This window comes from Pocillopora damicornis, chromosome 1 (assembly GCF_964200805.1).
Source record: "Pocillopora damicornis chromosome 1, jaPocDami1.2, whole genome shotgun sequence".
NCBI lineage: Eukaryota > Metazoa > Cnidaria > Anthozoa > Scleractinia > Pocilloporidae > Pocillopora > Pocillopora damicornis.
In genome coordinates, this window is record NC_142670.1 from 8,602,567 (window position 1) to 8,630,455 (window position 27,889).

A 27,889-nucleotide genomic window follows, 5' to 3' on the forward strand; every position below is an offset into this window, starting at 1 on the left:
TTGAAGCGACGCGCACACGGTCAGCAAACATTAACGAGTTCTGCCTCAGCGTGCTCAAGCCGCTTTTGAGTTAAAGAAAAAATTTAATCCAAATTGCCGTTCAGCAGATTATTTAACTACGGTCTGGTCCGGGCATCTATTATCCGCAAAATATGTTTTTGCTGAGAATCTCCCGAGACAACGCGGGACACTTGGTGGTCGGCATTGTTGGCAGAGCTTTGAAAAAAAAAATAAAAAAAAACATGCTTTTTACTACGCGATAAAATACAATGTAAACCATACAGTTTGCCTTGAAATTTGGTTTTCAGACTCCCCAACATACCAACCGCAAAACCCGGTGGGGGTTCCGTTTTTTGAAATGGATCTCCCGCAATTGCCCTGATGTAAAAAAAATAATAATAAAAACTAAAAATACCTTAACCCTGTTCGAGATTTTGTTTTCGGGTATAAAGAAGATAACGTTACAAAAGAAATATGTTAGTTAGTTCCTTGTTGCTGTTATTGTTTTTTTTTTATCGATCTACCTTGACGTCCAACCACAGGAGACCTAAGCTCTTACAGTACGCATCTGCGAATTTGCAAATATGTTCTCGTTAAACAATGAGTTGATGAAATATAAGGATTCGCATGGTAATAAACAATCGTGCTCTCAACATTAAAAGATTTGGATTAGTTTTGAATAGGGACAAATATAACCCCCCAATTGTTTGTTCTTTTACATCTTGTGAATTTCTTGTGGCTGGTTCAGGGCAATTTAGCTCGGGGTTAGTTCATCTCCTTTTCCCTTTACATAATACTTTCTTAGTTACACCTGCGAGTAACGTCAACCAAACGAATCCCTTGAACATTCGCGAAGATCAACCGTATCCTTAAAAATGTTTTCGATATGTAACAAGTTTTGTTTAGCTGGTTGCGGAGATGCTGCATTTCTTTCTTTCAATTTCTTAGACAGCTCTTTAGGGAAGATAAAAAAGTCATGGGTAGACTGTGGCGAATAGTCTAACTTGAAATCTAAGAAACTCTATTGTTGTTTCAAATGTTATTTTCGACATAACAATAAAACACTTTTCCCATTTTCTCTTCTACAGTCATCCTTCATTTCATGGTGGAATTGCCAGGAACAGGTGAGGCAGTGTAATTACAATTTAATATTTAAGTATCTTAAAATGAACTGAAAAAAAAGGATCTGACTGAATTATGAAAATAATTAGTCAGACTTCCTGCTGGAATGACATTAATGGTATATTTTTTTTTCTTCTCCATCTTTATCGTTGTTACTATTGTCATCAGTATACATTTTTTCGTTTATTTATTTATTCCTTTGTCTCCATCATCGAAATTTTCGCTATTGTTACAACCAGTATACGTTTTTCTTCGTTTATTTATTCCTTTAATTTTTTCCCATAGAGTGCCAAGCAACCTGTTTCAAAAACTCATCCTACATATTTTCGAAAAGCGGAAGAGATTGGTATGAGAACGCGCATGTCTGTTACTTCCAGGGAGGTGACTTAGTCTCCATCGAAACTCAAGAAGAATGGCAGTTTATCAGTCATGAGATTCAAAAGCGTGGTACTTCGAATACTAATGCGTGGCACATTGGTTTAAGGAAGATGGGCGGAGTTTGGACTTGGGAGAGTGGAGAAAAACTAAATATTTCGAAATGGCGAGATTCTCAGCCAGATGGTAGCGACACTCACGCGGAAATATCTAAGAATGGAGGCCTCTTTAATGGTATCTCTCAGGGTGATAAAAACGCCTTCATTTGCGAGATGCCCGGAGGTAAGATCACATTCCAACCATGAAGTATATTATGTGCTGAAACATTAGCAGTCTTGCACTTGTGCCAGGAAAATTTCTCTTGCTTCTTAAAAGTAAAAATGTTGTTCACATAATATGCTCGGCTCATCTAACTTGTACGTGTGAATGAACTTTTAAGCGTGTATCAGTAGTTGAACATAATGGCCATGACAAAAACGGGGACATATGTTTCGAAAAAAAACGATCAACCTAGGATTTTCCCATTTTTGCATCGCCTGCAGCTGGAAAAACAGCGATAGAAACTGTACATTTCACAACTTTTGTCGAGCGCGCTGAGATTGGGATAATTTAACCAACGGAATTTTCCCTTGCCACAAGTTACAAGGCGTCATCACTGACATCAGTGAGTAAATCCGTGTTCTTTTAAACATAACGCATCGAAGTACGTATGCCCAAGGTCTTGAGTACCGGTACTGAAGACAGAGTGCACAGTTTTTCCCGACCCTAGCTTATGAATAACAGTTTGTTTTTTCTTTTAAACTCAACGAAACATTTTCCAAAAGAACCCTAATGATTTAGGGCTGTAATTACGGCAAGATCATCCATGAACTGAACAATTTTTGAACGAGTAAATGGTAGTTGAAACAGACTGAGGTAATGTAAATTAAATAGAGGCTTTACCGAAGTATTTTTATTTGTGTAATGGAAAAGGTGATTTAAAAGGCTTCCAAACAAACTTTGAAAAATTTTTTTTAACAGGTATCTGTTACAACCTGACACCTGTAAAGTAGAGAGCGTGTAAGAAACAAAAGCGCATGCACGTTTTAAAAAAGAAAACAACAACAACAACATCAACGGCACTGGTTTGGCAAACAAACTTAAGTCACGTGAATTTTTTCTTTAAAAACAGTCAATGATCTTACAGAAAGTATTACTCACTTCCACCGACTATTGATGAACGAAGTATAGCTCTGTTCAGTCAGTAAGTTAATTGAAATCTATTCCGAGATTGTCGGAGTTTGCTCGTTTATTTGGTGCAATCGCGTGTGTAAATCTGGTCTTTTGTCAAAAGTGGAATTTTAATGCCGCTATTTCTCGTTGAATTCCTTCGTTTTCTGTTGTGAAGTTTACGGCACAAATGTCCATATTGAGCGGACTTGCAAAAACTAACCGAAAACGTATTTAAAGTATAAAACTGAAGATATCGCTCACTGTTTTTTAATGAACAAATTGTTTGGACGAATTCAGATATAAAATGAATGAAAACCCCAATTTTAAACAAATACGTTACGTTCTAACTTCCTGAGTTACTTCTAGTGAAGGTCGAGGTTAATTACAAACGGTTTTTATGCCGCGTGTCAACCCATTTAATGGCGTATTTGCTACCAAAAATCATTTCAAAACCATTATTTTTGCCGGCAGCCACAGTGACTTGAGAAAGAGAAGGAGAGAATTAATAAGTATTTAATCAGCTTGATTTGCTTTAAAGTGATTTACGTAAAAATAATTCTCAGCTGGCAAAGCGAAATATATTTATGAAAAAAGGCAACGAAGCTAAGGTTGTAGCTAGCGACTCGAGCAAGCGTTGCTGTGCCGCTGAGCAGAGATAAGAAAATCCGGACCGCATTAAAAACCACAAAGATTACAGGACTTGTTACCGTGCCCTCTTAGAAAAACAAATAATAAATACAGCTCTTTTGGGAGAAGTTTTCGGGAAAAAGCGTGTCAGAAGTGCAAGCGATAACCTTGACAGGTATTGTGGGTGGCTTTCAGGTCATGGTCAGACGACCTCAGGATTTCAGGGAAATCTGAGAAAATGTCATTTTATGGACGAGTCATCACGGGTTTGAACCTGTTTTTAATACGACTGACTTTAAATACCAAACTGCATGAAAAATGGAAAAAAAGTACAAGAAAACCCTAATTAATTTATCTTTACTTACTTTACATGTCAATGTTGATTACCGTCACCGTCGCATGTACTTTAAATTGCTGTTTTTGTTTTTTCCACAACCTTTCCCATAACAACTGTATGCGGTTAGCTGCGTATCTCCAGTTGCACATTTATAAGAACTAACATTCACATTTAATTTTACGTTTTTTAAGTCTGTTCAGATGGGTAAGGAAGAATAGGGGGCGGGGTGAGGGTGGTGTCAGCTCAACAAGGAAATAATTAATTTTCAAATCTCGACTACCAAAATTACATGAACTCACAGATAATCTTAGCTGATGTGAAGTTAACTAATTCAGAAAAGCAGGTTAGAGATGGCGGACGCCGTAAGGAAGAAAGATATATGGTATTAATTGACAATGATCAAAAATAAACTGGAGGTGTTAAAAAAAAACAGGAATCATATAAAAAAATCACAAAACTGTAAAAAAAAAGGAATTGTGTGAAAAATAAGTCCCGTTTTCTTTCTCATTTATTTTTCTCCTTCATTGTGATTGTGATTTTAATCTTTTTATGTCATCATCATTATTATTATTTATCACTTTGATTATCATTATGATAATTAGTATTTTTGCTTTTATTTTTATCATTTTGTAGAATGCCTAAATATAACTTTTAAAAACTCTTGGTGCATAATTTCGGTGTTCAAAAAGTACTGGGACAGTAGCTGGCTCTGGTCCAGAAAAGCCTGCCAAAACCAAGGAGGGGACCTAGTTTCCTTTGAAACCGAAGACGAATGGAATTTCATCAATGACCAGATTCAAAGGCGAAATACTACGCACTATGAAAATAAGTGGAGTATTGGTTTAAAAAAAGAGGCCGGGAATTGGACTTGGGTGAATGGAAGACCACTGACTATTTGCAAATGGGAACAAGAGGAGCCAAGAGGTGAACACGACGCGGCTTTCATGTACAGGCGGTCCAGTAATGGGGAGCAGGGCGTGTTTGGTGGTGTTAATGGCAGAAGTTTTGAATATGACCACGGTTATATTTGTGAGATTTCCGAGGGTAAGTTGTTATTTTTGTTGTTGTTTTGTTTTGTTTTTTCTGTTTGTTTGCTTTCTTTAATATTATCTTGAGGAAATTAACGGCAACAGAAGCGCTTAGGCATCATAAAAGCATTATTTGATATCGTTTGTGGAACTTATAAAAGGATTTACATAAACCCTCTGACAGTCAGAATCAAGTTTACACTAACATTTAAATGAATGAAAATGTGTTTGAAACGATATCAATTAACGTTTTCACGATACATATGTCTAACTTTAAGCTTTGTGAGCAGAGGAAAATTACAGATGGTTCTGTTACCAGTAAACTTTTGATTATAAGTTATTTTCATGTAGTTAATTTATTGTTTTGATCGAACAAAATGATGGTGAATACCAATTGCGAAGAAATATCAGTCCAATTGCTTTTTTAGATAACAACGTGTGATGACGTGAAGTGCGTTATCTTTTGCAAAGAGCCATGCCAGGGACTCGTGTCTGTTGAGATACATGCCAATTATCGTTTTATAAAACGAATACAAAAGACTTGCAAATTTATTTCTTCTTCGCATAGCGGAATCAGTTCTGTGTTTATTCTATTTTAATATCCGCTTGTTTGAGCTATAAAGTTGTAGGTTCTAATTTCGATGCAATGCAAAATGTGCAGTGAACATAATAAACTAATTAGAATATGGCGGACATTTCGGTCGACCTAGCCACCATTACTCTATAGCGAGGTTAGCACGGGTTACCTTAGCTCTCGTATGTCACCAGAGTGCGTACATACATTTTCTCGTTGAAAAAATGGTCAAAACCGAATTCGAATTTTATTGATGTCCCGCTTACCAAAAGGATAAATATGGGAATGCTTAGCATGCAAGACTTATTATTTTGGCTGGGAGGGTTGTGATGGGACTCTGCGTTCTTAACGGTTTCAGTTTTGTAACAGAAAAAGAGCATAACTTTTAAAATAACGAAAATATCGCATTATTTCTCCTTAACAGAAAGGAAAAAACCCCTGCTTTATCTGACCTTAGACAGGTTTTTTGTGGTCCGTTGTCTCTACTGTATATAAAAAAAAAAATTTGAGCGAAAATAAAATGCATCGGTACCACGCTTACCTTTGTGTCCTTCGTAGCTGTTGTTTGGTCTCGTCCCACAACGCCCTCTATTCCCAGTTCGAGAGCGAGCGCGTTGCGGGACGTGGCCAAAACAGACTACCCTTACTGGCGTTCCTCTGACAGAGAAGAAATTAACATTATTCGTCTACAGTTAGCTGCCTCAAAAATATAATTCCACGTAATTTTACTGCGAAAGGCAAAATGAAACTCTATCTCATCTCCAATAGACCTTAACCAAAGATATATTGGGATCTCGAATAAGTGAAGATATATTGAACAAGAGATTATAGCATTTCAAAGAGGGCTCCTTGATTGGTTGTTGCCTGTCTGGCCTGATAACACTGGCCCTCGCCCTCGCCCTCGCCCTCGCCCTCGCCCTCGCCCTCGCCCTCGCCCTCGCCCTCGCCCTCGCCCTCGCCCTCGCCCTCGCCCTCGCCCTCGCCCTCGCCCTCGTCCTCGTCCTCGCCCTCGCCCTCGCCCCCCCTCGCGAGGGAAATTGCATCTAGCTATTTCGTACGTAAAAGACAACTGGAGGAGGTTATGCACATGCGCGGTTGCGTGCCTAACTTGGAGACCCCAATCGGGCGCGCCAAGAAGCTTAGATACAGAGTGATAAAGTACGCATTTACCAGAGTTCGTGCAGCGTACCGCTGGCGCCTGGTTACTGATTACAGAGGGCTTCACGTGGGCTAGCAGAGTTTAAGCAGCGCAATCAAAGGAATTTGGTGTTTTGAGCGGAAAGTCATACTGATCAGTTCGTAGTTGAAAGCTTCATTGATTCTCGGTAATTACACTGCAAGAGAAACGCTAAATACGACATGAAAAGACTGATTTGAAACTGCGAGTATCTATCGAAGAGCGACGTGAGAAGGAAAGACAAAGAGCTCCGGAAAAAAAAAAGACTGAAAAGAGGTCAACAACAAAGAAAAAGCAAACTACAGAGGAGCCGAGAAAGGAGAGCCAGGAGGTGAGTTGATGCTTATCTAGTTTTCTCCTAAGCTAAGTCCCAAAACAATTTTAACAATCGGTAAACAATTCATTACGGTTTTACAACAGTGACGTATTCAAACAATACCCTACATATTCAAAACTGTTTACATAATGTCTTTCATAATTGTACACATTCTATTTGCCCCTCACACTTCTTGGCATCGGTATTTTAGAGCGATTTTTTTTTTCGAGGCCGCGTGAAGGGTAGCACATCGACCGAAAAATGACTAACCTCAAAGTTAAGTCAGGGATTCTGTATAGTGAACTTAGAAACGTGGTAAAGTTTCTCGCCCAGATTTGCTTCTTTATTCTGGAAAATTTGCGAAAACTAAAACGAGCGTCGGTAGCCGTAACTTGGCGGAAAGTAATGCCCCGAGTTGAAACAAATGAACTTTGCTCGTGAAAAGTGCAAAAGAACGCAAGCTCTTCTCAATTTGACAGATATTTATTTGAAGGATTGACGAATGTTTTAAGTTTAAAACGGGACCATTTCATTAAATTTGAAGCTCGCGGAACGCTATTGGAAATCACCAATATTTCAAAATACAAATATCGCATTTCCTAGCAATTTTCAAATTAATACTTTCCCTGTGTGGTATACCTCAGTATCGGCTCAGATTAAGCTTGTAATAAGTAGAATAAGTATTGTTTTCGAGGATATAAAAATTAGGGATCACTCAAGGTTTCTGGTAAACCAGACCAAAAACTCTCGATCTAAAACGACCACGATATCTCGTTTTGCCACTCTGTGACAAACGAGGCTCGATTACGCAATCGAGCCTCAATTTTCCAATCGAGCCTCCATTTTTCAATCGAGCCTCCATTTTCCAATCGAGCCTCCATTTTTCAATCGAGCCTCCATTTTCCAATCGAGCCTCCATTTTCCAATCGAGCCTCCATTTCCCAATCGAGCCTCCATTTTCCAATCGAGCCTCCATTTTTCAATCGAGCCTCGTTTCTTTACTCGAGGCTCGTATTGGAGGAGAGGTAAGCAGGGAGAAAAAATAGAGACAAAGGAAGGAAGGAATGCACCAGGCGGCAAACGTAATTTACTTATTCGAGAGGGCTCAGGGTCCCGGAAGGGTTGTATCGGTATGGGTAGAATCCACTGAGCAAATGATTGCAGGCGCATTGATTGCTCAGCGATTGAACAAGCTGCATTAGGTGCTTCTGTGATTTCATGCCAAAAGAAACCGCAAACAAGTTGTGAATGGGAGATGAATAGATGGAATGCGAGAAAGCACAGAGGATACTTTTCGTTTCTTGGTTTCCAAAAGTTTTACCCGCCGAAAATGGAGTGTGCATCGCAGGTACAAAGCAGTTAAGCTTATATTATTTATTGTATTCAATTGTTTTAGGTACTTGTACTGGGCTTAACATCGGTCAGTGCAGAGCAAAGGAAAATGTAGTACGACCCATAGAAGCGGAGAGGATAAGAGTCTTAAATTCAGTCTGATAAACAGTTAAGGAACTAAAGTACTCCTTTAATTACATGGTATGTGTGGTTAATCTTCAGTGAGCTTAACACCCATAAGTCTCAAGGTGAACAGTTTCTTTAAAATTAGAATTTTCCTAAAAAACAAAAACCCAACAACAACAAGAAAATGTTCAAGAGAGAGAACAAAGTCCTTCACACGGGAAGCGTATATCATTACATACGAGAAACAGTAATAGTTGACATAAGTAAACCAGGCCATACTGCATGTGCAACATTACCTTTGAATTTCAAATGATAACTAGTACTGCATAACACTAACAACGTATACATCAGTTACCGAATTTTTTGGGTTTCGTGCTTATTGGTCATCATCAAAAAACATAAACAAGTGTTAACTTGTTGCCATAAGTGTATCTATATATATATATATATATATATTGTAACGAACTTCTAACTTTGCTTTCTGTTCAGTGCATGGCAAGAATTAGCCAAAGGGTCTCTGCTCTATTTAATCACTGCGCTCTCACCCAAGGACCCTTATTCTGCACCTTTCAGTAAAGTAAACATGGGCATAAATTTTTGCTCTCTTTTGGAAGTCTTCAATATTGCATGTGCAACATTAACTTTTATTTCCAAATCATAACAAGTTCCCCATAACACTAATAACATGTACATCAGTGACTTTTTTTTTGGTTTCTATGCTTCTCGTTCATCATCAAAATATATATAAAATATATAAAAGTTTTAAGTTGTTGCCATAAAATGTGTATATTTACTGTATAATATACTTCTAAATGTTCTTATTGTTCAGTGCAAAGTAAGAATTAAGACAAAGGGTCCCTGCTCTATTGAATCACGGAGCTATCACTCAAGGAAGCTAATTCCACCCTTTCAACAAAGTAGGCATGACTGTAAGTAAGGTATTGAGTTTGATGCAAGCTTAAATTTTGATACTCTTGTGAAAGTCTTCCAAATTTTCCTATTCTAATATATGGTCTCTTTTGTGTCCATGTAAAAGAAAGTTATCTTTGAATTATTATTTACTTCAAAAGGTTTTATTTTCTTTGTATATTTTCATAATATGCTCTGGTCATCAATATATTCAAATTAAAAAAAAATTGTAAACATTAGAATAAGTTTGAATTTGTAAGTATGGCTGTAAAAATTTACTATGGTTATTCTTGAGCAGAATGCTACAGACAAAATGAAACTTCCTTTTTTTGGACCAAAGATAGAGTCACAAATCATATCTGATTGTAAAATTGTTTTGATTGAAAGGTTAAATCTAACACATTGATTGAACAAATAGAACACCCTGGGATAAAACTCTTTGTACAATGAGGACACTTCTTATGTTACACATAACCATATGTGCCATTTAAAAGAAATGTATAACTGTATTCATTACTCGTTTTAGGCTTTATTACACCCATTTTGAAATCACTGTTAGTCCCTGTAATCTGATTGGCTCTAATTGGTGCGATTTATTCTTGAATTGCACCATTTTTTGCTTTAAATCACATCTTTTTCCCAGCTAGTGAGGAGGCTTCACTAAAAACAAATCAACCAATCAGATTTCAAGGTCTACTGAAAACAACCAATCAAATTGCAGGAAAATGAGAGACAATGAGTATCATGAGGCAAATTTTTGTTTACAAAACTCTTATCTTTTCCCCCCAAAAATGGATGAATTTTATTTCAAACCAGCTCAGTACTGCATTGAACTGATCAAGTCCTGTACTTGGGCGATTTCAAAATGGATGAAATCATGTGTATGATTTCAGCCCAAATTGCACTCTGCTCAGTTCAATTACCATTATTAATATCTGTAAATGCAGAGTAAAGGAAAATGTAATATGATCCATACAAGTAAAGGGGATAAGAGACTTAGATTAAGTGTGATAAACAGTTAAGGAACGAAAGTGCTCCTTTGAGTACATGGTATTTGTGGCTAATTTTCAGGAAGCTTAACACTCCTAAGTCTCAATGTGAACAGTTTCCTCAAAGTGAGATTTTTTCCTCAAAAAAATAAAAACAAAACAACAACAACAACAAAACCTCCAAGAGAGAGGACAAAGTCCTTCAAACGAGGAGTGTATATCACAACATACAAGAAATAGTAATAGCTGACACAAGTAAACCAGGCCATACTGCATGTGCAACACTAACCCTGTAACTCCCATGAGTGACCAAGACAGAATTTCTCCTTACGTAACAAGATAAGTGATGAGAATAAAGAAAAAGATCAATTGGGGGATAATTAGTAGATCCAATACTAAATTCTCTGAACTAACATTAAAAGAATTGTACGGCTGACATTAAATAGAATAACAAATTTGATATGGGAGTTAAAGGGTTAACTTTTAATTTCAAATCATAACTATTACTGCATAAAAGTAACAACTTGTACATCAGTTTCTGAAAAATTGAAAATCCAAAGGTAAACAAAAACAAAAGTGCAGCTGACCAGGGTCCCTTTAAAATCCTTTTTTTTAACAACTGTCCTCCTTTTACTTTTTTCTTTTTGCTGTTGTTCTTCTGTCCTTCTTTTTCCTTTTCCTTTCAAGTTTACTACCGGTATGTTCCTTCTCCTCTTCTTCTCTATGTTCCCTCTTTCTCTCTTCTTCTTCATATTCTTCCTTCTCCTCTTCTTCAGTGTTAACTTGTCTTTTGGCCACCAGTACTTCCTGTCCTTCCTCTGGAACAAAAATATAATTTTAGAGGTTGTAGTTGACAAATAATTGTCTTTTTCTTGCTGTTGATTTGAAAAGCGTCGCCCGAGAAAAGTGGGGTACCCATGATGCTTTGCGGGCGCAATGACCTAGGAATGAGGTTGCAAACGATCACCGCCAACTTCGGTCGCTTTAGATCTGAATTGACAAATTCCCAAACGGGAGTTGTTAAATTTCGCTTTGCGTCCGTTTAGAGACAATGGAGATACAATTGGAGCAATTAGCATTGTTTCAAAGTGACGAAATGCTCTTTTCGTCGGTAAAGAGCGAGGGCCGCGTTTGCATATCAAAAGAGCGTGAAGTGTTCATCCCTAAGCTTCTGAGCGTGAGCGTGCACCTACGTGGAGCGGGAATCTACAACGTATACTTAAGCTTTTCGAAAAGTAATTAGACTACCGACGTGTTATCTGAAACTGACGGCAATAACGGGCCAAAAAGGAAGGCAAAATTCCGCACAGCCCCACACTACATTATACGTTCAGTTCTTGGATAGAGTGACAAAAACAATACTTTACCATTGGGAAAACAGATTTGTTTTACGATAGTATGGGGCAGTACGGAAATTTTACTAAAAGGAATATTTCTGTGATGTTTTGCTTTCTTGGCGAAGTTGATGGTCGAACCTCGCAAATCTGCCGCATTTGAGTCTTAACACAAATTGAAAACCCGGCATTTGAAAGGTAATTTAATTCTACATCTGACCGATTTTTAAACAATATAACCTAATCAAGATAACGCCACTAATTACGTCTATTCTTCTTCGATGAAAAGCGCTACGTTTCGGTTGTCTGCACAAGAAACAATACTTTCGAACACTGCGTACACGGGGATTACATGATTGACAGTCGGATTGACAGGCCTGCGTGAAGTTACGCATGCTCTCTTTCTCTTTTCTAGCTTATTTGCATTTTCCCGTGCGACGTTTTTCAATGGGCGCGATTCTGTAATGTTGAGATTGGTGATTATTATTTATTTATTTCGTGGCCTCACAATTCAATTTACAAACTTAAATTACGTTGTCCCTATATTGCGAGGCTAAGACAGGCAAAAAATTACCAATGATATTGTCTAGACCTCGCCATTGCCTCCACATCCTATCATCGAGATACGTCTGAACGTCATCACGTGAAATGCCACGTCGTGCTTTAATAGGAGCCTTCAAATTTGCCCACGCCGATTCTGCTTCCTGGGTGTGTACCCCTGTCGCTGGATCAACAAAATTGTCGGCGTGGACAACGACTCGATGCCGGGCTACGTGATTGGGAAGATGCTGCTCAAGGTTTTCATAGGCGCCCCAGTCGTCCGTGATAACCTCACTCCCAGGAAGGAGACACTTCTCGAGAATCGGTAAAAGAGTGTTGCGATCCCTTCTGGCAACCACTTCATAAAATCCCCTAGCAGGTCTCGTAGCTGTTGAGATGACTCCGAATACCCACACGTCTGGAGCACGTCTTCCTCTGTTGTACTACAGAATACGGCAATAATTAGCACTGCTAAAGTCTGGGTGCTTAATATCAGGCGGCTTCAAATTCACAGCATTTTTCTTTTTTTTATTAAAATGAGCTTGTTTGTTGTTGTCGTAGCTATCATTGTTATTGTTACTATTGCTATTATTATTATTACTATTATTATTATCATTGTGTAATACTAACCTTCGCCTTATGATTGAATTTGCTTTCATCGCACTTCACCAATGCTGGGCCGCCAAAGGGGATGAACGGGTTGTCGGTGATGTCCTTGGAACACACACCCTCCAAACGTCTGAATATAGTGCATACCAGATTTCTGCTCATGGTCATCATTCTCGATGTTCGTGTTCGTGATTCATCGATGGACCAAAAATAGAGTGTCATCATCATTTCCCCCAGAGGAATTTTGGGGAATTCAGCGAAAAAGCTATTGGCCCTTAAACTTCGCTTTTTCTTGCATGTCCTGCATCTCCTTAAGTTAAAAAAAGAATAGATAACGGAAGTGTAAATTATTAATTACTTTTATAATTTAAAACTTTCGTTTTGCCTTTTCTTACGAGCCTGTACTGAAACTTTTTTTTTTTTCTGAAACGATTCAGACTTAAGCGCGCACGAAAGCCTTTAGAGGACGCAGAAAGGGAAATATTTGCGTAAGTTAATTTTTTCAAAGTTCACACGAACTCGCGTGTCTCGCGCCTCCTCCAAAGCGAGGGATGTTATCAACTTTTAGTGAAAATTTAACTCCTAGGCAGTCCAACCCCATTGGTAATTCTTGTGATATTTTTTATGCTACTCCATCAGTTTAAATTTTGCCCCAGTAATGCAGAATTTGAAGTAATCTTCGACCATTTGTACCAAATCAACTCTCAAAAACATACATAAGGTAAAATTAAGCGTTTTTCTGAACTCCGAGCAGTGTAATAAGGCGAACTTTGAAGGTAACACTTATCGGCCTTCCTTTATAGCGCAACTAAAGCTCCAAATATGACCTTCCAAAAGAGAAATCGTGAATAAAATATATGGTACACATATAATATACTTATTGCAGCAACTAACCATTGATAACCGTCGATGTGGCCATCGGTTCTCCCAACCATAACCATGTCCTCGTGACAAGCGCCGCAGTGAAGAGGATTCGCTAGAAGCGAACGATTCTGCAGCCACCGTATCATTCTTGATACAGGGTACTGCCTTAGAGTAGTAAAATAACTCAAGTCCATAGCACTATATGAAGTTTCCGACAAGAAAACAAACGTAATGTAGTCTGATCCGAAAAGAGAGCAATGACCAAGAAAATGAGCTCAGTGAACCGCCCTTTAGGTTATTACGAATTAGACCCGAAATTTCCCTGGACTATTGTTTCTGGAAAATGTGCGACCAAATTAGTGTTGTATCGGAAGTTGCGGTTTTCTTTCATTTCAGCCGTGAGAAGCTTTAATTACTTTTTTGTACCGAAAGCGCAGCTCAGGTTTGACTACCAGCAGTCCCTCCTTTTAGGTGAAGTCCGTAGCGCGAGTCCCAAAAAAAATTATGAAAAAAAATTGCTGTTAGCGCGCCACTGAAACCCTCGGAGTGACACCGATGCGTCGCAGGAGTTCTATAAGAGAGGCGGTCAAAAATGTGGCTAGTTACTCCAAGAGTTCCCCTCAGCGCTACCATCAATTTTTTTTTTCACCGATTTTCTTTTTTGACTTACGCGACGGACTTCGCCGAAAAGGAGGGACTGCTCGTAGTCTAACCCCAGGTAAGTAGGGACTGTTTTCCAAATTCCAATTTTTAAAAACTATATCAAATCATCAGCATTTCTTATTTACCTCAATTTTACTTATCCTTTGAAAAAAAATATCTCTATCTATATCTAAAAATACCCAAAAATCCTCAGAACATAGATTAGTGAAGTGAGCGGACATTTTTTTTGTTTGAAGCGAGCTAAATATTTGCGCTAAGCTCATGTTAAGCGGCGTTACATTAAAGCGACCTTCGAGTGTAACCCTTTACCAACCAGCGCGACATTCCAGTTTTACCTACACGAAACGATTGTAACAAAAGGCAGCAAAATTAGTGGTGCGTTGGCGACCCTGTAAGTTGAATTGAACACGTGACGAAAGAAACAGCATCTTCGTAAATAAGTTAGTGAAAAGAAACTTTACTGAAGAAAATTTACAATGTATTCTATGTATGTTTGTAGATAGCTATAATTAGTTTTATAATTAAATCTTGCTCTTTTTCAATCGGGCCCAAGTCTTCCTTTGCCCCAATGATTTGATCCTCCATAAGGGTTTCACATTCGGTATCAAAGACTCTCATTACTCCGTCCTCGTTTAACAAAACAAATCTGATAAAAAAGGGTAGGTTAATTAGTGTTTAGAATTTGATAGAATGATGCTGTTTTAAAGATCGCAAATAAACAGTCGATAAATGTGAAAAGTTATAAATGAAGGTTTGGATTAACGATTTAAATTAAAAGATGTCTATACTGTCATTGTTAAGTTCTGCATTCATGAATGACAAGTTGATTTACCATACTACCATTTCACTTAATAACAGTCAGTGTAGGAGTGCCTTTTGACTTTCATACCTTGTTTGAACTGTGATTGGCGAAGAGCCAAACACTGCATTTAGAAACAGCCTATTTTGGCCAGAGGTCCTCTTCCACAGACACCGAAATGTGTGACTTTCAAACCCAAACAGTGGACTTGAAATATCCTTTGGAATTCGGATTGACGACTTCGGCACTGTCCACCGGTAGCACTTTCGCTTAGAAAACTCCCTTTTCACGGCAACTTGAGACTGCAAATAATAATAATAACAATATTTAGAAAAACAACGATAATAATAATAATAATAATAATAATAACAATATTATTATTATTATTATTGTTGTTGAAAGTAAGAAACAAAAGCAAATAAAAACGAAAACATCGAAATTCTAACTGAATGAAAAGTATCTCAATTGTTATACTTGAAAACGAGTCTCCTAAATGAGATCAACAAACCTTGTCATAAATCGCGCGCTGAAGACTTTCAACTTGACTCTTAAGTAGCGCCTGGTGGCTTCCTTGATAAAGTTCGTTGTGGGCATTTTCCATCCCTAACTGGTAGAAATTGTTACAACCGGCCACGCTGCATTTCATCATTCTTTTAGGACATTCGTCCAAATGAAGGTGAACATGGGACCTGAAATAGACACACATGGATCTTACGTTATCGGGCTTCTTTGGGAATTTTATTACTATTACCGGGTTAACCCTTTAAGAGGCCAAAAAAAATTTTAACAAGTTTTACCTTAACTGCGCTTTACTACTGGGGCAAAACCGGGTGTTGGTCCTTTTGATTACTTTTTTTTCCATGCTCTTTTCTTTAACAAAATGATGACAAAATTTTGTGAATCAATTCATGGCGATAACTGAATGATAACTGACCTGGGCAAATTATGGCCACAATTTAATGGACATGGTCCGGGCTTTTCTTGACAGGTTGGTTCATGCTGATCTAGTATATACCTCTCCACCTCAGCAGTGCAGTACTTGCAAGGTACTTTCTCTTGAGGGCAGATCTCCAAGTGACGCTCAAGTGAATCTCGCAAATGCGATCCAGGACAGCCATTGGGGCATTCCAGAAGGAGGAATGAGCAGGTCTCTTGATGTCTCTCCTTAGAACCATGCTCACCGACCCACGAGCAGCCAACGTTTGTGCATTTCACATTCAATTTGGAAATGACTGAACTGAGGGGTATGCTGATGTTCAACATGTGTTCGTTGATTGGCTCCCGACATACTGCACACGCCTTTTCCCGTCCACCTCCGGATTGATTCGAAATAAGCTGATGTATACATTCTTGGCATCCACTGTGTCCGCACAATAAGGACACGGGTCTGTTCATCAGCTCCTTGCTAAAAAATAGAACGCGATTCCATCAACAAAAAATACGTGAACTCATTTTACAGCTTTCGATCCACGTAAAGATTTATAACACACAACTGGCATCAGATCCCGTCAAGGGTGGCACCTAGCGTATGCCCCGCAACGGGGACCTACGCATAAATGCAAAAAACCTAAACATGAGCGCAAGCGTTGGCTACCGTAATCAGCCGAATTGCGTCTTTTGATAACCGACTAGCACTAACCCAATATGAAAGAAGCACAAAAATAAAAAGAACACAAGATGTTTGCTGGATACTTCATGAATTTAACAAAAGATGATCAAAATTCTCCCTAAAAGTAATGGTAAATCTGCCTTGAGCAACCAGACCCGCGACTAAAATTACCAGAGTAAAAATTCAAAGATATGGTTAGACTAGAAAGAACACCGGGCTAAGTGTTTCATGAAGTGTTTGTTTTTATGTAAGTAACACTTTTACGAGCCTAGGAAATGACTTTTCCCGCCTTTATGGCACAATTTAGATCGGCGCATCTTGGGTTACTGCGTCTTTTAACTTAACCCGGACTAAAGGTGAAAGCTTTCGGAAAAGGAATCGGTAGTGAGCGCCAGGGAAAAAAAACAAACTTAGCGATTGATCTGTATTCTCTTTTTTGCCGAACTTGGAGTTAAACTGACTCTTCCCTTGTCGTCAGCTTTTCTTTTTTCTTTCGCAATGAAGCTCGACAGGTCTGGAGAAGGAAAAGTTCCCAATTCTCCCTAGCACGCACAAGCAAAGCCTCGACGTCCAGTGACAACTCACATGGGAAAACTTTCTCGTACGGAACCTTAACGAGAATTGAATGATCTCACAAGGGACGGTTGTTGAGAGTCAGGGCTACTTTTGACTAGCGCAGAGGCACAAAGAACAACAAACGCTTATTTCTCTTATGTTCTTACGATTTCCGAAAGGCAAGCATAGCATAAGCACAAGAAGAACATTTTTAACTCTTGTTATTGTCCTTATGTCGGCTTATGCTTATGTCACGGCGATCACTAAAGAGAACTACATTGGCGAAGTAAGTGATGGTAGGTTGCTGCTGTTCTCACTAAAGTTTAACTCGTTCATGGAACTCGCGGTAACAATTCAGCCTTGTAGGGCCCGGTAGATTAAAGGGCAAATAAACTAAAAAAAACTTATGACCTAGACAAGTTTTGAAAGACAATACGTTAACTAATCAATAAAAGTAAACCTTACCATATTGGGCAAATTAAATGGTCGTCTGTGTTAGCATCGAGTAAAAGCTCGCAGTTGAAGTGGCTCAATCCAGACATATTAGCAAATACCACAGAAAAGGAGAGTAACTTTCAACGATAAAATATCCGTTCACTTCACTTTACCCACTTTAACTCTGCAGAACACACAGGGAAATAGGTCGTTAGAGAATTGGGCAATCAATGCTTAAGTTAAAAAGGCACTTTCGTTACACAATGCTAAATCAATCAATTGAAAACGACTTGTGTTTAATATAGCCTAATCCTCAAAGGAACTGAGAACATGGGTCTGCAAACACAACAAGCATTAATGAAGGTTTTAATTAATCAAAAATGCTCTTTTCAAAAATAAATATCACAAAAGGGAAAAGTTCAAAGACTCGAGGGAAAAGAACTCGAATCTGCAAACACCACAGGTAACAATAGCGAAGGCTTTATCAATTAAAAAATTGTCTTAAAAAATAATTATCACAAAAGGCACTTGCTAAAAAAAGGATTCTGTTTGAGCCCGGAGACTCGAGGGAAAAGGGCATGAGTATAAGGGTAATGGTATAAGGGTATGAGTTAGCCCCTCGTCAGATCGCTCTGACGAGGGGCTAACGCTCGAAACGTCAGCTTTTTTACTCTTTACGGTGGCTACTTTACATCCCAGTTGTTAACACTAAATTACCTGCTAAAGCCTTAAGACTCGAGGGAAAAGAACACAAGTCTGCAAACACAATAGGTAACAATAACAAAGGCTTTATTTATTAAAAATCACTGTCTTCAAAAATAAATAGTAAAAAAGGCACTTTGGCGGCACGTTGCTTAGTCAATGAATTGGAAAAGCCCAAAGACTCAAGGGAAAAGAACACAAGTCTAGGTGAAACTAGGTCTCTGTTGTACGCCGACGACATGACAGCTACTCTAGCAAATATTTCATCAGTCGAAAAAGTAATACAAATCCTTAATGACTTCGAAAAATGTTCTGGCTTAAAAATGAACCTTTCTAAAACCAAAGCTATGTGGGTTGGAAAAAACAAAAATTCTTTAGAAACACCTCTGGACCTTGAGTGGTGTACAGGTGTTAAGACCCTAGGTATTCACTTCTCCTGTGATCAAGAACAAGTTATAAAACAAAATTTCCAGGATAGATTAAATGAAGTTAAAAAAATGATTAATTTATGGAAACTCAGAGGTCTCTCCCTATTTGGCAAAGTAACAATAATTAAATCTTTCCTAATCCCAAAATTATTATATGTTTCCTCAATAATAGAAACCCCACCCGAAATTATTAAACAGATGGAGAAAATGATCTACAAATTTTTGTGGAAAGGCCCTGATAAAGTCACAAGGCTTTCTGTGATAAATACTTTAGAGAATGGTGGACTGAATCTCACAGACCTTGAGCTACATATTATAGCATTAAGATTGTCCTGGATTCCGCGTCTCATAGATGAGAAGGAAGGGCCCTGGATTTCTTATCTCAAATACAACTTAAAAAAATACGGAGGATGTTTTCTTTTTAGATGTAACTATGATGTAAATGATCTTGACTTAAGTCTTAGTAAGTTTTACTTACAGCTTCTAAGATGGTGGGCGGATTTTAGATGCTCCTTTTCTGATGTGAATTATTCTCAAAATGTAATTTGGAATAATAAGGATATACGAATTAATAATAAACCTGTTTTTTATAAAACATACTTTGACAAGGGCATAACTTATTTGAATGATTTACAGTTCGATGTTGACAATGTGCGTTCTTATGAATTCTTTAAGCAAAAAGGACTTAACACTAATTTCCTGACTTGGACAGCCTTGAGATCTTCTATTATTAATATGAAATCAAAAAGCTCCTGCCCCATCCCCACAGCGGGTAATCTCGATCCTATGAATTTTGATTATAAGTCTAAATCTTTTAATGCATATACTGCAAAGTGTAAACAGTTTTATTCTACGATGATAACAAGTAAAGCGAGAATCCCGAATGGCTTTAAAAAGTTGACAGCGGATTTTGAGCTTTCAAATGCGCAGGAAGTTTTCTCTATTCCTTATCTTGTTGCGAGCGAAACGTATGTTTGGTCGTTTCAATACAGAGTATTGAATTTAATTTTGTTTACAAACGATAAATTGTTCAAAATAGGGTTAAGTGATTCGGACAAGTGTTCTTTTTGTGGAACCTATACGGAAGATCTGTACCACCTCTTCTTTAACTGCTCCTTTGTGCAAGCTTTTTGGAACGTATTTACAGTCTGGTGGTTTGATCTTAGTGGCGAATATTTAATTTTGTCTTTAAAAGATATTATGGTTGGCTTACTTCAGAGGAATGATCTGTTAAATTATTTGATAATTTTAGGGAAATTGACTATTTGGGAATGTAGAAAAAATAACACCTCTCCAATATTTAGATTGTTTTTGCACAAGGTTGAAGTTAAAAAACAAGTTGAAAAAATAATTGCTATAAGAAACAGAAAGCTTCGCGATTTTCAAATTAGATGGGAATTTCTCATATAATTTTGTGTTTGCCCTTTTTTTAAGGAAAAGAATGGAAGACCAATGCATAAACTTAGATCTCATATTCTTCCTTGTTTATTAGTTTATTGTAGTTTATTTTTGTTAGAGAATTAACTGGGCGTCGCCATCGCCGGTATGTGTCACTGTGCAATGTTAAAAGAAAATAGTACTTTTTGTATGTAATGGCATAATTAGTAGATTGTGTTGTTAATAGAGCTGGATACTGTAAGTAGTGTAATTATTAGTGACTGTAAGTAGTGTAATTATTAGTGACTGTAAGTAGTGTAATTATTAGTGACTGTAAGTAGAGTAATGTAAATAAGCATTGTAATTAGTGTAAGTGGTGTTTCATATTGTATTGTAAGCATTGTGTTTGTAATTTAAAAATAAAAATTTAAAAAAAAAAAAAAGAAAAAAAAGAAAAGAACACAAGTCTGCAAACACAATAGGTAATAATAATTAAAGCTTTATTTATTAAAACACACTGTTTTCGAAAGCAAACATTACAAAAGGCTCTATTGGCGCGCTGCAAAATCAAAATATTGAGAATAAAAATAAAAAAAGTTTTTGCCAAAGTAAATGTTACATGTCAGTTGTTTGATCCTTCTTTCATTTAAACTGCGAACATAACGAAATCATACTGATAAAAATCGATGTAGGGATGAAAAATGCGAACGAAAACTAAATCACACATAAACTGTGACAAAAAAATAACCAGAACTAAGTAAGCCGATGGAACCTTAATAAATACCAAAGTTGAGCTTTCTGGAGTCAGCATAATTAGCTTGAATAACATCTTAAAAACATCTGCATTTCATATCCATAATTTATCGTTCGAAAAGGAGGCTATTAATGAGAAAAGCGAGTTTGCTTATTATCAGATAATATAAATATTTATTATATTGTACCAAAGTTTCTAGGGCAACATGCAATTTTATTTTGTCAATGTACTTTATTTTATAGAGATGATGCTTGATTTATTTTTGAGCAATTGTATATTTCAATATAATAGGGTAAATTGTTTTATTTGCTATGTTATATTTTATTGGTTAATTGTAGGTCCGCGTCAGCCTCATTAGCTGCTAATTTTCTTAATGTGATTTCTTTTGCCGCTTTTTCATCGAAGAAGTGGGAGTACCCAAATTCCACCAAAACTAACGCTATTTTATGCTCTCTGGTCTGTTAAAGCTAGACCCTGACTTTTTTTTTCTTTTTAGTCTGTGCTACAAATGACACGCTCTATCCACGATAAAAACTTTTAATTTTTTTTACGGTGTTGTAAACGGATTTCTATGATTGTTAGACTTAGGGCTTCACGAGTTAGTTAAGTTCTTAAAATAATATAAATTCCAGTTTGTAGATATATAATATGAAATAAACTGTGATAACGATTATTGAAGGAAGGAAAGATGAACGAAAACTGAATCACTCAAATATACCTAAACTGTGAAAAAAAAGTGCGTGTTATAAATGACCGCCCAGAAACCCAGATTCGCTGCCAGGCCAATTTTTCGTTCCTCTATTTTTCTTTTCATTTTTTCTTAAACGAAGAGGGAATGCTTACAGTCTTCTAAAGGCAGACTATACCTTTTTTCAAATGTGCCGAAAATAACCTGTTGCGCCCACGATAAAAACTCTCATTAATCCTGGTGTTTTTACTCTTTTCTTTTTTGTCATTTTCTCGTTATTTTTCTTGTTTTTATTTATTTATTTATTTATTGCTGATTCAATAGAGCAGGGACCCTTTGTCTTAATTCTTGCTTTGCACTGAACAATAAGAACATTTAGAAGTATATTAAACAGTAAATATACACATTTTATGGCAACAACTTAAAACTTTTATATATTTTGATGATGAACGAGAAGCATAGAAACCAAAAAAAAAGTCACTGATGTACATGTTATTAGTGTTATGGGGAACTTGTTATGATTTGGAAATAAAAGTTAATGTTGCACATGCAATATTGAAGACTTCCAAAAGAGAGCAAAAATTTATGCCCATGTTTACTTTACTGAAAGGTGCAGAATAAGGGTCCTTGGGTGAGAGCGCAGTGATTAAATAGAGCAGAGACCCTTTGGCTAATTCTTGCCATGCACTGAACAGAAAGCAAAGTTAGAAGTTCGTTACAATATATATATATATAGATACACTTATGGCAACAAGTTAACACTTGTTTATGTTTTTTGATGATGACCAATAAGCACGAAACCCAAAAAATTCGGTAACTGATGTATACGTTGTTAGTGTTATGCAGTACTAGTTATCATTTGAAATTCAAAGGTAATGTTGCACATGCAGTATGGCCTGGTTTACTTATGTCAACCATTACTGTTTCTCGTATGTAATGATATACGCTTCCCGTGTGAAGGACTTTGTTCTCTCTCTTGAACATTTTCTTGTTGTTGTTGGGTTTTTGTTTTTTAGGAAAATTCTAATTTTAAAGAAACTGTTCACCTTGAGACTTATGGGTGTTAAGCTCACTGAAGATTAACCACACATACCATGTAATTAAAGGAGTACTTTAGTTCCTTAACTGTTTATCAGACTGAATTTAAGACTCTTATCCTCTCTGCTTCTATGGGTCGTACTACATTTTCCTTTGCTCTGCATTGACCGATGTTAAGCCCAGTACAAGTACCTAAAACAATTGAATACAATAAATAATATAAGCTTAACTGCTTTGTACCTGCGATGCACACTCCATTTTCGGCGGGTGAAACTTTTGGAAACCAAGAAACGAAAATTATCCTCTGTGCTTTCTCGCATTCCATCTATTCATCTCCCATTCACAACTTGTTTGCGGTTTCTTTTGGCATGAAATCACAGAAGCACCTGATGCAGTTTGTTCAATCGCTGAGCAATCAATGCGCCTGCAATCATTTGCTCAGTGGATTCTACCCATACCGATACAACCCTTCCGGGACCCTGAGCCCTCTCGAATAAGTAAATTACGTTTGCCGCCTGGTGCATTCCTTCCTTCCTTTGTCTCTATTTTTTCTCCCTGCTTACCTCTCCTCCATTCTTTTTTTCTTTTTTTTCTCGATACGAGCCTCGAGTAAAGAAACGAGGCTCGATTGAAAAATGGAGGCTCGATTGGAAAATGGAGGCTCGATTGGGAAATGGAGGCTCGATTGGAAAATGGAGGCTCGATTGGAAAATGGAGGCTCGATTGAAAAATGGAGGCTCGATTGGAAAATGGAGGCTCGATTGGAAAATGGAGGCTCGATTGAAAAATGGAGGCTCGATTGGAAAATCGAGGCTCGATTGCGTAATCGAGCCTCGTTTGTCGCAGAGTGGCAAAACGAGATATCGTGGTCGTTTTAGATCGAGAGTTTTTGGTCTGGTTTACCAGAAACCTTGAGTGATCCAAAATTAGTTTAGGGCTTTGCATTTCCGCACGGAAAGACCAGGCTAAACTTTTTAAAAATCGCAACATCGTCTTTACGTCACGACGGACATTCTCTAACTAAGCACGCCATTGTTAAATCCAAAACTCTTTGCAAATTTTAGCAGTAAGCAACGTGCTTGATCAGTGAAATCAATAAAATAAGCTACCCTAACGACGACGGACTGCTTTTTTATAACTTCTTTCGTTTCAAATTGTCATTTATTTCCCATGGCGAAATTGTCTGCAATAACAAATTTTGTAAAGTAGCATCAGGCGTCTGTTTTTCTTTCCATGTTCGAACACATTTAAGTTGTAAGAAAGTTTTGAGATAAAATTGAGCTTCCTAGTGGACTTGAAAAAGAACCTCTCAATCATTTACAGAAGTAATTCAACAGTTCTTTTCCAAACTTTGAAGAAGGACAGCAATCTGAAATTAGTGTAGATGTAACACACTCAAACACTCAAGGGTTCTTCACGCAAGGCTGAACGTATTGCAATCTTGCTCACATCTTGCAATCTTACGGCCACAAATAATCGTCAATAACTCAAAGTTTTTTCAAAATTTCGACTGTAAAATCAGGGAAATTCTAATTTTAAACTTTATCATCCGAAAGAAAAAAAATCACAGAATACAGAACGGAAACTTCAATTGTGCTAACTAATTTCCTCCATTGCCTTTCAAATTTTTGATCAAATAAACTTCAATCAGTTGTAAAGGGTTTCCTTGAATTGTATTGTAAATTGCATTGTAAATTACCCAGGTAGACTTCTTCTCAAATGGTCAGCTTGTAAAATATTGCTTCTCAAATTTTACTCACTTATAGATACTAAAAATATATGGTTGCAAGAAAAAGCACACAACACCAAATCAAAGGGCTCTTGGAGGCAGCTCATTCATTTGCATTGATTTCTTGGACTTGCTGAATATAGGTACAGTTAAATTCGTTTTATATGAACTTTCAAGACTTTTGGATTAAATTTTATTTTATTTTTGCGCAGTTGTGTGTTAAGAAAACTTGTGCATTCGTCGTGATGGGAATTGGAAAAAAGGTTATGTTGGCTGGACGTGGGATGGGCAAAGGTAATTAGGCAGGCAGTGTCCTTATTGTTGGTGTGTGTGTGTTTGTGGGGCGGTTTCTCATGTAAGCCAATAACAATATAAGGCACATATGCGCAAATCAGTGTGTGTATACCCCTGAACGTTGAGGACTAAGAAAAAAGTATACATTCTCAGTCTGCATTTTGTACCCAGTCTGCAGTCTCCTTTTGTACCTAGTCTGCATTTCGTACCCGGTCTGCAGTCTGCAGTCTGCATTTTGTACCGACCGGGTTTGTATTGCTGTTTTTTGTTCGAGCGAGCCTCAAGTCCGGACCGAAATATCGGTCCACATGGAAAAATTTTTTTCTCGAGGGATTTGATTGCTGACGTCATGAGCGTGCACAATAGGAATATGAAGCACGCCCGCGCAATTGAATTTGATTAGACAAATATACTAGCTATGTTATAAACTTGGTTAGATTTATTCATTGATACTGTTTCATCATGGCTTGTTTGCATGAAATGGTAACTGTAATTTAGATTAAGAGATGTTTTTGAGGCAACATCAAGGATGAATTATCTTTTAAAATGGAATACTTCAGTAACTCTCTTCATTTCTCTTCGATGCAACATCATTTAGTATTTCTGGAGGACAATTAAAGGAAGCGGGTTGTAAAACATTAATAATTTTTTATTCAGCTCAGTATTTAAACATGAGAGTAACATTTTATGTCTTCACATGTAACAGGATGGTCCAGCAGAAGATGGCCCGGAAAAGTAGTGAAATCTACTCCTCGTAACAAGGGTGACTTTTGGGGAAACTTGAGCGCTTAATTGGTAAATACGTCTTGGCTTGTACTTCTGATGATAACAGTTTGCTGACAGAGGATATTGAAATGTCAGTCCCTATACAGGAATGTACCTTTCATCTGACCTGTACAATGAGAACTGAAATGATGTATTTGTGATTGGCACAACTACTTTATTTATAGTGGAACCCCCCCCCCCCCCTGAGAAAAAAAGTTAATGATTTTTTGTAAACACGAATGTATGAGAGAAGCTCTGGAGCTATTGACCCTGTTTTTGTTAGAATGTATAAGGTTCAATGATTGTAATGATTATTTGTCAGCTATCAAACTTTTCACTTATATTAATCATAGTTGTAACTGCATGATTGCCATACGTACTTCTTCAAAAGTTGTTGGAGGTGAGTCTGTAGCCTGTCATCCTTTGTTAAGAATTGTGCAATTATTTAATTTTGCAGTATTTACCACGTTGTAACATGTAAATTGGATGGCAATAAATATTTAGGCTCAAGATTTCAAAAGTGGTGTTCTTACAAATGCTGTTACCCATTCTTCAAAGGAAACTTTGATTTAATCAATTGATGACAAGATATTTGAGTTTAAAAAGAAAAAAATCTGGAAAACTAATAATCCTCTTCTAATTAGGACTGAAATTCATGGGAAATCTCCTCTTTGACGTCATGTTTTTATTTTGACCTGCCTCCTTCCCTTTAATGTTTAGGGGTACATAGATTATCCCTCTCACCCCCTGTGGGTGACTAGCATTCTATTTCTCCTTACAATATCACCCCTGAATCAAACATTACGGTCGATAGATGAAACTCTTGATTGCTTAACAAATTCTCTTATTCAGAACATTAGGAAATGCACAGAGAACAGTGTTGAGAATATACACAATGATCTTAGGGTGTAAAAAGGATGAGTACGTTATTTATATTTTGACACATGGAGATTGAATCAATTCACATCCACATAGTGCAGAAGGCAAGAATATGAGAGCTATAACTTGATAGGTTTAAAAAAAAATAATTTGGAGACTTTTGCAAAACCATATCCTACTTCTACCTTTCTCTGGATAACAAGTAACAGTCATTAACATTGTCTTATTCACGGTGAATGAGACAGTGATGAGATGATAACCTCCTTATTTGTTTGACAGTTTGCCCTCGTATCGCTGACTTTATACCCCCCTCAAATAATTGATGACCGGTCTGAGTGGAGGGTAGTTCTCATAAATTCTCTTAAATGAAATTGGAACAATGCTCTCACAACTTGAAAAGCATCCGGCTGGAAAATTGTCAGCAGATACAATGTAAACCCCTTGCACCTTAACATCTGTATGCATATTTTCCATACTGTTCTCTACACGTTTCCCAAGTTGCTGAATCAAGGAGAACAATCAAAAGCTTCTTAGGGTTGGTGATCATCTCTTTTATTCTCATGGGCTTAATGTGTGACTTAGGGGTGGTACTGTGAGCCATTGTTAGAAGGATTTTAAGGATTAATGCGTAAACTGTATTTGAAGGTTATCGTTCCAGGTAGGCTAACACTCATAAATTACCGGTAGTTGTACATAAGTCTTGATCGTGTTGTTGCAAGAACGTTTGACTCAATTTGATTTAAATAACCTAAACTGAATAAGTAGAAATATGGAATTTATTCTTCATTCTCCTTTAAGTGAGCATCAAAGTTTTGAAGTCATCACATGAGGCTTATACTACAGGTTTATAGGATATGTGCATAAGTACGAGTTCTGTCAACATTAAAGCTGTTAATGCATGTGTACGAGCACATGTAGATGTTGAAAAAACTGTTAACCCTTTAACTTCCAAGATCTAATTGTTAATTCTCCCTCTAGCTGCCACACATTTCTCGGTTAGTTGGATGTCACAGGGAGATGTTACATGTTAATCACTTCTGGGAGTTAAAGGGTTAAATGCGGCGAATATTTTGCTTAGATTTCTCATTAAAGTAACCTGTATGAGTATACTCCTTTTTTTATAATCTTGCTTTTCCAGCTCACGCTGCATTCTAATTTTTCGACTAAATTTTATTTTCTTTCAATATATCTGGAACTCCTGGTGTTAGATATCACAGTTCTACTTAGAACTTTTCTGTACCGGTAATTGCAAGAAATTGTGCAGCTGTATGGCGCATGAATTTTTCCCCTGGCTCTGTTAATGTTCTATTAGGTGTAAGGATTGGGACTGATAGTAATACTTTCGATTTTCTACAGCAATAACCCCTACAGCAATACCCCCTAGAGGGGGGGACTGCTCCATCACTCCGCCAAGCGGCATCTCACTGGAGACTAATTTCAGTCTGAGCTGTAGCAAATGGGAAAGTGACAACACCCCTCTGTCCTACCAGTTTCAATACAGGCTAGAGAATGGTTTGTACAATGTGTTATATCGTGGCGCTAACAACAACATAACTACCTATTGGATACCACCTGGGAATAGTACAGATAATTTTACTGTAAAAGTTGACGCTACAGTGACCGACAATTTTGGAATTTCTGCCTCCCCAGTCTCTTTGAAAGTTCAGGTAGGTCGCTAACCATTAGTTTAATGTCTAGAGTGA

General features: G+C 37.4%; 3 protein-coding genes across 4 annotated transcripts in view; 1 reads left to right on the forward strand and 2 right to left on the reverse strand.

The window, feature by feature from the left end:
* The window catches only part of LOC149051802 (adhesion G protein-coupled receptor D1-like), an 86,657-nt gene that overhangs the window by 18,307 nt on the left and 40,461 nt on the right, over nucleotides 1-27,889 (forward strand). The window lies entirely within an intron of this gene.
* LOC113670686 (male abnormal protein mab-31-like) lies at nucleotides 11,932-13,887 on the reverse strand. Its single transcript, XM_089187479.1, has 3 exons — nucleotides 13,502-13,887; nucleotides 12,629-12,917; nucleotides 11,932-12,441 (listed from the first exon to the last, which is right to left on the reverse strand). The coding sequence occupies exons 1-3, from the start codon at nucleotides 13,663-13,665 to the stop codon at nucleotides 11,983-11,985; spliced, it is 912 nt and encodes a 303-aa protein (XP_089043605.1). The 5' UTR covers nucleotides 13,666-13,887; the 3' UTR covers nucleotides 11,932-11,982.
* Nucleotides 14,572-16,875, reverse strand: LOC149051804 (TNF receptor-associated factor family protein DDB_G0285149-like). 2 transcript variants are annotated; one of them, XM_089187472.1, is made up of 4 exons: nucleotides 15,949-16,875; nucleotides 15,442-15,622; nucleotides 15,024-15,235; nucleotides 14,572-14,780 (listed from the first exon to the last, which is right to left on the reverse strand). In XM_089187472.1, exons 1-4 carry the CDS (start codon nucleotides 16,326-16,328, stop codon nucleotides 14,618-14,620), a joined length of 936 nt encoding a protein of 311 aa, XP_089043598.1. In that variant the 5' UTR covers nucleotides 16,329-16,875; the 3' UTR covers nucleotides 14,572-14,617. The 2 variants fall into 2 exon arrangements, with proteins under 2 accessions (XP_089043598.1, XP_089043593.1); XM_089187467.1 differs by having other exon boundaries at nucleotides 15,868-16,850.

Coding starts and splice junctions, on each gene's coding strand:
- LOC113670686 (XM_089187479.1), bottom strand. CDS start 13,665: ATGGACTTGAGTTATTTTACTACTCTAAGGCAGTACCCTGTATCAAGA. Junction 12,918..13,501: donor CACATCGACGGTTATCAATG/GTTAGTTGCTGC, acceptor TTTTAACTTAAG/GAGATGCAGGACATGCAAGA. Junction 12,442..12,628: donor AATTCAATCATAAGGCGAAG/GTTAGTATTACA, acceptor CGTATTCTGTAG/TACAACAGAGGAAGACGTGC.
- LOC149051804 (XM_089187467.1), bottom strand. CDS start 16,328: ATGAACAGACCCGTGTCCTTATTGTGCGGACACAGTGGATGCCAAGAA. Junction 15,623..15,867: donor TGTGGCCATAATTTGCCCAG/GTCAGTTATCAT, acceptor TGTCTATTTCAG/GTCCCATGTTCACCTTCATT. Junction 14,781..15,023: donor CCAATCACAGTTCAAACAAG/GTATGAAAGTCA, acceptor CTTTTTTATCAG/ATTTGTTTTGTTAAACGAGG.